The sequence below is a fragment of the Acyrthosiphon pisum genome, chromosome A2 (genome assembly GCF_005508785.2).
Source record: "Acyrthosiphon pisum isolate AL4f chromosome A2, pea_aphid_22Mar2018_4r6ur, whole genome shotgun sequence".
NCBI classification, from domain to species: domain Eukaryota; kingdom Metazoa; phylum Arthropoda; class Insecta; order Hemiptera; family Aphididae; genus Acyrthosiphon; species Acyrthosiphon pisum.
The window spans coordinates 17,076,245-17,087,540 of record NC_042495.1 but is presented as its reverse complement, the minus strand read 5'-3'; the positions used below and the strand labels follow the sequence as shown (position 1 = coordinate 17,087,540).

General features: G+C 26.9%; 1 protein-coding gene and 1 long non-coding RNA gene across 2 annotated transcripts; one reads left to right on the top strand and one right to left on the bottom strand.

Annotated features, from left to right (window-relative positions):
* Positions 1–380: 380 nt before the first annotated feature.
* Positions 381–1,245, top strand: LOC100568805. Its single transcript, XM_016806621.1, has 3 exons — positions 381–519; positions 614–694; positions 789–1,245. Exons 2-3 carry the CDS (start codon positions 634–636, stop codon positions 1,127–1,129), a joined length of 402 nt encoding a protein of 133 aa, XP_016662110.1. The 5' UTR covers positions 381–519; positions 614–633; the 3' UTR covers positions 1,130–1,245.
* A 6,127-nt stretch (positions 1,246–7,372) lies between these two features.
* On the bottom strand, positions 7,373–11,220 carry LOC103310171. Its single transcript, XR_510978.2, has 3 exons — positions 11,068–11,220; positions 10,457–10,562; positions 7,373–8,313 (listed from the first exon to the last, which is right to left on the bottom strand). It is a non-coding gene; the product is annotated as an uncharacterized LOC103310171 (long non-coding RNA).
* Between the last annotated feature and the right edge of the window lie 76 nt (positions 11,221–11,296).

The window sequence follows — 11,296 nt, the reverse complement described above, 5'->3', positions numbered from 1 at the left end:
AAGGTTTTATTAATAAATTGGAATAAAGCAAACCCATGCAGTAAAAACACTAGTTCATAACCACTATTCCCTTTTCTTTATATTAATATATATACATATATATTATATAATTTTTTTTAATAATGTTAAGTTGCAATTGCAATCTATAATTTTTCATTAAAATATTTTGTTTTATTTCGTTCAAATTATTTTTAAAAATCTATCCTTAATGACCGCGGAAAATACAAAACTTACTTCTTTTTGTTGGATAAACATGCTTAAAATAGGAATTTTACCTCTTAAAACAATTAATCCAAGATAATGACTTAGGAATGTCCTTTTAAATAATCTTCCTCTGATGTCATATTTATTTTTTATAATAAAATTGAAATTCTTTTTTTAAATCATTAGCACCTGATGCTTCGTCAGTGTCAATTAATGAGGTGCCTGTATTGAGTAGTTGTGAAGATCAATTCATAAGTCCAATAGATAATGAAGCTGCTGAACAGTCGTCACAAGAAGAAAACAACAATGAAATAGGTACTAAGCGAAAAATTCTTACTAAAATACATTTTAACTTGTAATTCAAATCTAACATTTAAATCAAATACTGAGAAAATTAATAACCTTTCAGATAATACAGATAATACTCCTATGATAATTGACCTTACTGCTGCTGAACAGTCGTCAGAAGAAGAAAAAAACAATTTAAAAGGTACTATGTAAAAAATTCTTACTAAAATACATTTTAATTTGTAATTTAAATCCAACATTAAAATCAAATACTAAATAAATTAATGTTCTTTCAGATAATAAAGATAATACTTTCATGACAATTGACCTTACAATTGATGATTCATCTAATAGTTCGTGTTCCATTACTTTGGAACCAATTGAGAAAAGAAAAAACTGCAATACTGAAGATTTAACAAGGGATGAACACGGGATTATTTTTCAAATATCTAAGGAAGTTGTACTTCCTGATATATATTGGAAGAGTGAACATCTTAATTCAGAAAATGCGACACGGTTTGTTCAACAAGACGCCAATGATGAAATTGTGAAGACTATCTATTTTTATAATAACCTTGTGCCATCTATACAAATATATAGCAAGAAATATGAATATACAACCCTATCACAACAATGAAAGAGTTAGACGATCTTTTAGAGAAGATTGATAGTATTGTGAAATGTTATGGTAGAGGTGGATTCGTCTTAGATCAATGTTTAGGGTATTATGAAGATAGTTTAGATACTGAAATAAATGATAATGAAATAATGAAAATGTGTTCTGTCTGCCGAGGGTCAGTCACAGATCGAGATTTGCAAGGAATGGAAACAAAACTTGAAGCTAAATACAAGACTATAGAAAGTTTTAAAAAGAGAGTGAGTTTACTAGAGGATCTTATATCCTAAAATAAGACTCGTTCTTACAAAAACTATTAATGTTTTTAAAATATTTTTTTCCGTGATTTTAAGTTTTCAAAAATATATATATTATTTACTTTTTTGTTCACTATAATTTTTTTTAATTGTTTACTATTGTATTGATGACATAAATTTTCCGTTCCATATTCTAAAGCAGAATGATTTTCGAGTACTTAGATATATTAAAATCAGATTTTTGTACAAGTAGTTTATGATTTCTAATTAGAGCACGTATTTGTATGCGCTTGCATATTTATTCTGCTTGATTGTATGGTATGCTAAGTAGGCACAGAATTTGTTACATAACATAAACATTTTAACTATGAAACTTTTGTGGAACATATTAATTTACATATTTTCGATTAATAACAAAATAAATGAATACGTATACTCATATGTGGAAACGGTTTTCCCGGGGAATTTATTTTTTTCCTTACAAATTATTATTTAGGCATATTGTAAACAAAAGTATTAATAGTAGCATTCCATAATTTTAAATTAAACATTCAGAAAATAAAGGTTAAAAAACCTAAAATGGCATCTGATATAATACTTATGATAAAAAATATTGTTTTGTAATGAGTTAATATTATGTATAAAAATTGTTTTTGAAAACATTTATTTTTTAATAGAACGTGTGTCTTAAATTGAATGGAAAACCCTGTATATTAGTTACTTATGAAAATAGTTTATATTTTAATTATATTTTATTTTCTAGATTGCTGAAAAGAAAGAATTTGTATTACAATTTCTAAGAGCAATGGCAGAGTTTGAAAGAAATCGTCAAATCAGTCTCGCGTTACAACAATCAGAAATTTCATTATGAAGCCATAAATATTTGTATTTGCCAATGTTAAGTCTATTTATTGGATTATATCTAATAGAATTGAATTTGTAAAATAGGTAAATCTGTGTATTAAAAAAAGTTATTGTATGTTAGGTAGGTACTATAAAAAATAATTATTAGTTGATAAACGTAATATTATATTCGTATATTTTTGTGCTGTACATTTTTCCCAATCTCCGGGTACACTTTAAAAATATAGATTTAATTTGAAGGCCCGTGGCCCAATCTCCTGGTAGTAAAATGTAAACAAATGTTTTATACGAAGCAGGTAGTTAAAATGTGATAACGATGAATTTCATAATAATTTGAACACTGAACTTTAAATGCCAATACAATTATTTCTTGCATATACATTTTTACAATTTTTCAACTACTATTATATATACTTATGAGGAACTATGTATTAATTTTCTATCTTTTTGACCCTTCTATTAATAAACGACATTTATAGAAAAAAACTAAAAAGGTTGAAAATTGAAAAAGTCTAGAAATACCTCAAAACAAGTCAAAATATTTTGAAAATGTTATCATGACGTATAGAAAATGATAACAAAAAACATTTGATAATATTTTTCAAGGCTGAGCATTAACGAGTGAAAAAGTTAAAGTTAATTAATTTTAACTTTTTAACTTAACTAGTTACTTTTGGCTTTTCAGTAAGTTAACTGTTAACTTACTAAATTTATTTTTTAATTAATCTGAAATTAATGAGTTTATTTTTCATTTTAAGAAGTAGGTAAGTTAAGTTAATTTATTTTGTTTTTAATTTAATTATATTTCACTATTTCAGTCAATCTTTATTTTCATGTCAAAAAATATGTATCGTAAATTGTTTAAATTTAAAAATGTATATCTTTCGAATTTAACTTATATGGAAATACTCTACAAAGTATAAACACTGTAGTCTATAATTTAGTTTTGGGTTGGAAAATAATTTAGTGTGCTAGCGTTGTATAAACAAATTAACGTTTTATTAACTTAATAAAAAGTTAACATAAAATGTTTACTAACTTTTAACTTAACTGAGTTTACCTATAATTAAATTAACTTTTAAATTTTAACTTTTTGTGCTTGGTGCATATTAACTTAACTTAATTGAGTTAAATAAATTAATAAACTGTGAATGAACGTAAATAGTCCAGGACTTGAAACCGAATTTAGAAACCGGTGTAAACCAGGGCAAGAGAAGAATGCAAATGAAAACGATTGGAAAAATATTGATACGTTTATTGTTAACATATTTTACAAGTTATAGGTAATTTTATATGACATGGATGGCGGATGCACGAATATAGTAAATAATTGGCTAATTCAATATACTAAACTCTTCAGAAACGTTCGATATCGTATCCTGTGCAAATATGCAAACACTATAATCTGTATAATATCTTAAATCTAAATTGCTTAATATTTCTAACTAATACCTAACTGTAATCGTTTATCGTATTAATCGGTATATGTGTTATTCATTATAATTTGTTGAAAATTACAACGAGTAGTACCGGTATATAGGTAACTACTTTAACAAACTTCGAGGGCAACGATGATAATTAATAATTCACCAATTTTTTTATGCCAATGTCCTGTATCATCTTAATATATTATAGTATTTTTCTGATACCGAGTATTGAACGTAGCATAGATTATTATGGTGGTTGATTTACGGATTGACTTCTGACAAGTTGCAGAGTAGTTCTTTCAAAATCCATTTACAATAGAAATTAAACTGAATCAGCTTTGAAAACACAGCTCTTTTGTAAAATACTGTGTTTATGTAATATTGTCTAGGCTATGTTGTACAATTTTTAGTATATTAAAATACTTAAAATACCTACTCATAACTCGCTTAATAATTAAAGTTTAATAAAAAGCCGATGAGATTTCTAAGATAATATTATAATCTTACCTTTAAATGTTATAATAGGTTTACTCGAATTTTTAAACTAATGGAGCTAAACGTGTTCTGCTGAGCGTACAATTTGCCAAGTGTCTTACGCACTTGTAAGACGAAGATAACAAATGTCTGCGATGTAACATCGTCTTAATCTGTCGATATTTCGTACTTTTCGATATTTCGACTGTCGGCATTCTGGCCTGTTGACATTTCAACATTTACCCTGTCGACGTTTCGTACCACTTCTGACAGTCGGATGACTGTCATCCGTATTACATACACTTATAAGTATTCAACGAATATATCTATGTAAAACACATATTTTATATATTTGTTATATTATTATAATTATAAATTAATACATTGTTTTTTTTTAAGTGAAAGATCTTTAATCTCACATTTTTGATTTTTTGATTTTAACTTCTCCAAAAATTAAAATATGGCAATATTTTTAAATACTCTTTTTTAATATAACATTTTTAGGCATTTGGTGTATAATATCAAACATGTGGGAATGTCGATTTCAGGTAGACTTGACGAAAAATAATTCAAATCTGATTTCAGGATTTTTATCGCTTCAATATATCAATTGGAATGTTTGGCAAGAAACACGCCTAAAATTCTATATCGTTAAGGTGCGTTTACATTAGACAGCGAACGCGAACAGAATGCATGCGAATGCTACTGAACGAATTTGTACCCGAATTCGGTAGAGATTCGGCCGCACCGTTTAGAGTCAAAACTTAAAGACTATTCGTTCTCGCGAGCGTTCGTCAACATTCGTTAGCCTTCGGTTCGGAATTGTTTAATTTAGTATTCATTCGATTACTGAACGAATAAGTAGTTAATACGTTTGTTCAAAATATTAGGTTTTTTATTATTATTCATAATAACGTCATCAAGTGAAGATGATTTACTTGTAGCGTGTGCAAGTTTTGTGATCATGAAGGCATTACAGGAATTTTAAAAAGAAAGTTTGCTTTAATGTCATGTTTTATTTTAACGCCGCTTCTCGGAAACTGTAATTTTGCTAGAAAAAAAGGTGCGCAAGTGAGTGTCACTCTACTGTACCTTAATAGCGAAAAAATAATAGAAAAAAAACTAAAAACATTGAAAATGTCCGTGTACAGCTTAAAAAGAGTCAAAATATTTGATAATAATTAATATTTAACAAACAATATCATGCACTGAAGTTCGAGTTTGTGTTTGCATTTGATGCCTAATCGGCAGAGTCATACGGGCTAATTATCAAATACAAAAATCAAAACTATTATGTCTTATATTATTATTACAGTTATTGTGTTTTTCTTAAATTTTGGGAAAACTAGAAGTAGGTAGTGACTAACGAAAAAACAAAAGTGTGATTGTAAAATAGATTTTAATCAGACTAATTATTAGGAATAATAACATTGTTTAATCCATAGAATTTATACCGTAATTTTATTATAAAATTAACACGACTCAATTTATCTACCTAATACTTTTCCGAATATCGTGAACAGCTGCAGGTGTTCCACACGCAACGAATTTCGTGATATACCTAATTAATTATAGTAATTTATAGATAAGATAGCTGAAAGATGTTCAAGTCAGTGGATGGATTGCACAAGCTTGAAAATCAGTATAATATATTAATATTATAAGATTGGCCAAGCGACCATCATACCATTCTCTTCGCGAAGAGTATTGCATGCGATATGTCAAAATATTATTAAATAATAAAAAAATTAAATAACTTATGGGTATACATATATAAATGGCTTAAGCCTGGTTTGCATTATATATTATCATCACGCAAAACAGTATATTATTATAATCTTAATGCTTAGTCGTATAGATATAATCGTACCAAACATCAAATATAACAAAAGTCATAAATTAAAAATGTATTTTGATACATCATGATGTTTGGAAATGTTTGACATATTATTATAGTTAGGTGTCGAGATATTTATAGGCTTATAATATAACATAATATTGTTAATTATTCATATAACTAAGGCTTGGATGTTTATGAAATTGCATAATATTTTTTTCTATTTGTTTAATTTAATGCTAACCTGGATAAAATTTAATTTATGATCTACTGAATCAAATAATACTTTTTATTAATTTTATTTTGCATATTTAATGGTTTTGTATTTTAATTGCATATTTTCGAATTTCAGAAATAAAAAAGCTTATATCAGTTAAAGGTACAAAACAATTTAAAATTAACGAACTACACAATTAATTCCACAATTTGTATATAAAAGTTTTTTAGTTGGTAAGTAAAATCTACCACGTATTGACGTAAAATATAATAAATATTTATAATCAACTATTACCGTGTTGGTTCGGGACTACGGTACTTTATTAGATAACTCATACAGAAATAATACAATTTATTGTGCATATTTTGGTGATTTATTGGCTAAAAATACATATTTTTTTAATTTTTAGAGCATATTTTGATTGCATATTTCGTAATTTTTTATATTGCCTATGATCAATATTGTAAATAATAAATATCATAAGTTGAAGTATGCTTGTATTCGTCTTAAGGAAACAATTTATGTCGATATGATATAAAGTATTTTGTATTTGGTAAGATTATTACACACAATATTATTTAACCCCGAACCTAGGAAAAACCGAATGGCATTTTTAACACATCCAATACAATATTACAGTGACAATTTGGACATCCACTGTATAGCAAAGTGGTAGGCACCCACTTGACCACCTTTTTTTTATAATTAATGGTGAAGAGTATTTTTTTTATTATAATAGTACTACAACTTAATTTGTCATTTACTTATACCTATAAAAAATTCCAAATTAATCATATGCCTAACAATCTTAGATTTAAAAAGAAAATTTTTCATGAATTTCTAACTCAAAATAATTTGCAAATTTTCGTCATTTATACGTATTTTGTCGTTGTCAATATTTGAACTATTTGAACTTAAGATGCTTATAAAAAAAAAATTGGGACTAGATTTTTAATTTTTTTAATTTGCCATTGAAACAATATAATATGAGTTTTCTATTAAATTTTCAGGCCTCTATACCAACCAAATACAATTTTATTGACATTCATAGAAAAAGAACCTAAAAAAGTTGGAAGCTGAGTATAATCGTAAAGAGCTCAAAACAAGTCAACAATTAACATGTTCATTATTAAAATGCCTCAACTGAAATAATTACAAGAAAGCAATTAAAAATTGATTTATTTAGAATCAGAATAACATGAAACAAATGTAGGTATAACAATTAGATTTCTTTATCATATATTGTATGAGAAAAAATGAGTATCACCTAGTAGTAGTCTTCCTTGGTTATACTTTCTACTCCCTCTCAATAACGATTCATCAATTTGTACCACTATAATTTGTTCTCCCATTTTTTCACGTTTTTCAAATAATGAACAACACAGGTCTCTACACAAATTAAAACAGTCAACAATGGTTGCATTTGAACGGCCCATCAAATCAGTAACAGTTTTTATGGGTAAATCTTGTGACCAATAATATATAAGTTCTAATATTTGGCCCAAACTGAGATTAGAATTGCATCGTAAATAAATTAGTTTCGTTATTTTGTGGTAATAGTTTATTTATTTGTAAAAATTCTAATACTGTTTTTTCAGAAGATATAGTCGCGTACAATTCGACTGCCAACATTTTAAAGTTTTAAACACGCGATATCGGATTGACGCGTGAACAGGTACTGACAATATTGTCGATAATGTTAGAATGACAAAATATCTATTGGTGAAAACCAGTAAATATAATGTAACTATAAAGATAAGCAAGCATATAGATTGTCTATACCTATAATATAGATAATCGTCTTGGTAGGTCACACACTAAACCCAGTAATACAGGTAGGTCACATACTAAATTCGATTTTCAACCGGTAGGTCACATACTAAACGAATACCGAATAAAGATACTATTTAAAGTATTTTTAATGTTATAATGTTATGTATGATAAATAACATATCATTAAGTAATTTTTTGACAGTATCATTGAGTGCAGTATCAGAATATGAACGGTTTTTATAAGTCTAAGCATCCATAATTTCATCTTTATCATTTTCTAGTGCTTTCATGACGGCTTCGACGATTTTCAAACATTTCATGAAATTCAGCCTTCAGTGAATTTTTCATTTGACTGGCTGAAAAAATGAAAGTTATTATTAAAAACTAAGAATAATACATTCATGGTTTCAGCCAAGAAATAATTGCTAAGGATTGAAAATGTTTAACAAGATTTATCTTAAGAAGTTCATACTTTTACTAAAATATCTAAAAAAAATATATATCACAGTATTTTTATTATATATATTTTAAGTTCAAATTTGGACGAAATTAGATATTTAAACAAAGAAAAATGATTTTAGTTATTTTGTTCAAATGTAAAGATATTATCCGTAGATACACTTTTAAATTAGGTATATCATTCAATTTATAATATTTTATTATATTATATACACACAATAACGTTTTCAAATGCAATTTTTTTTAAAAAATGTTTACTAAATTAATGTCTAATGGTAAAATAAAATACTTATTTAATGGAAATAATATGGTAAATTATAAGTAGTTATACAGGCTGACAGACTTTCTTTGCTCATAATCGTCTTATTATTAACAAGGGTTTTATATAGTAGTCAAATTTAACACATCCAATACAATATTACAGTGACCATTTGGACATCCACTGTATAGCACAGTGGTATGCACCCACTTGACCACCTTTTTTTTATAATTAATGGTGAAGAGTATTTTTTTATCATAATAGTACTACAACTTAATTTGTCATTTACTTATAGAATATAAACATTTTAACAGCCTAATGATAAATAGTTGTGACAAGATAACATAAACAATTTTTACAGTTGGCTAAACTATCAACTTTTCATGTTAAGTACATTTTTAAGTTTTTTGGGGTGATATATGTCTCATACCCTGGTCAGCCTCTCACCTTACAAACTGATTTTTTTGGTTGATTTATTATGTACATCGTATTTTATGTTCTTTATATCCTTAAAATTCATCATTTTATTAATAATGTTTTAATTTATTTTTTGTGATAGCTGTGACATCTATAATAAATGTTGTGCATTAAAAGAAATTTCACCATGTATATTCATTATTCACTTTTCTTCCAACATGAACTTTTATCATACAGTTTAGTAGAGGATATATTAAGAAAACAATATAAGTTATTTGTTATTTGTTGTTTGTGATTTAAAATGCCATGTTTGTTTAAACATTTGTTAAGTAGAATATTGAGATGGGGTAACTTGCAATGATTATAATTTAAGAGGATGTGACACCTGCATGTTTTGTCACCGTCTTACAAATGTAGAACATAGCAAACACTTTTTTGCGCTGGACAACTTTTCTCGCACTATATATTTGTTGTAGAACTACCAAATTTTCACAACGCTTGAAGAAGAACTTTATCTGTACAACAGCGTATTTTTTTTCTTAATAGTACTATCCAATCATTTTTTATAAGCAAATGAAAAAAACAAAAAACCAAATGTTTAGAAGTAAATAATTTTTATTGCATTTATGTTATCTAAATTATAGGCAGGCTGCTGCATAGATAATTTTCCACCCTATATGTTCAGAAATTTTGGAGCCACTACTACAAACACAGAAAGATAAAAGTTGTCCCGCAAAAAACAGTTTTTGGTATGTTGTACATTTGTAAGATGGAGACAACACATGGAGGTGTGACATCATCTCAAGTGTTTTATTAAATAAGATAATGCATGGGAAATTATATTTAATTACATAAACCTGTTAATCATTAATATAGAACCAAAATTGTTAAATATAAAGCAATTTTAAGTGGAATTAAATCATTAAGATCTAGATTGATCAGGAGCTAATGGTGATATATTTTTGTTAGATCAGATATAATAATAAGCTTAACTTTCCACTGAATAATATCAGTTCATTTGGTGATATATTTATATTTTGAGGCGTGTATATGCATTCATATTTACATTTGGTCTATTAAAACATACTACTAAAATGTATAGGCACGATAAATGATTACATACAATGATAAACTATTACAGGTGTAATCATAATAAATTTAGAAAAAAAAATACTATTATAGGTACCTACTGTTGCTCATTGGAAACAGACAAATTAAAATATTGAAATGAACAAAGTATCTTACAAAATATTATAAGCAAGAATATTTTTTTTTAGATATAATTTTTATAATATATGGTGTATAACTTTAAAATATGGCATGCGATTCATAAGCACTAAAATTAATTAGATAGATTTAATTACATTGCGGTAAGGATTTATGTTCGTTTTATAATCTTCTAGACTCCGCTAACATTTCTGCAGCTGTTGTTTTATTATCCTTGGGCACATTTTCTCCAGAACATACAGGCTATACGTCAAATATAAAAATGTAATAAATATCAATTTAAATAAAAATAATATTGCATTGATCAAAAAACAGGTTAATTGTTACGATTTTGTTAGAAAAACCACAACACTTTTTGCCAGTTAACTAAAATATGTGATGCAAAAGACAAACTAAACTCGGTAAATAAAATAATATGCTAGCAACCATGACAAATTAAATAGGTATCAGCACAGTATTTTGATATGCATTTTTCGCTTTTTACTTTGCCTTTATTGTAGTTCGTCACTTCTTATTGGCTGTCAATCATATACATACATATATAACATAGAACAAAATCAACCAATAAAAACTGGAGAGCTACGATATAAGCCAGATGTGAAGGAGATGTGTATCTACTGCGCAATACAAGTACAGCTGTGATGATACCTATCTAATTTGTCATGCTAGCAACTTACAAATGAATGAGAGTGAAAAACTTATACAACTAACACAATTAACAAAGTACCTACTCAAAATAAACTATTACCGATTCATATCTAAGCCTGTATTTTGTCTTTACGGAATTTGGACTATCGTGTGAAATTTGCAATTGACTGGCATGCCTTTGTGGGGGTTATGACATTTTATTTACTTCGATAGCTGCTGTTCTTAATACCTAAAAATTCAAACAGTTGATCATAAACTCTTAAGTCTTAGTTTTAGTTGTAATTAAAATTAACAGATGTATAACATTGAATCAAATGAATACATTTGTT

Bases quoted from the DNA above. Each gene is read 5' to 3' on its own strand.
- LOC100568805 (XM_016806621.1), top strand. From the start codon at position 634: ATGATAATTGACCTTACTGCTGCTGAACAGTCGTCAGAAGAAGAAAAA. The intron at 695-788 runs GTACTATGTAAA...ATGTTCTTTCAG, and splicing joins AGAAAAAAACAATTTAAAAG to ATAATAAAGATAATACTTTC.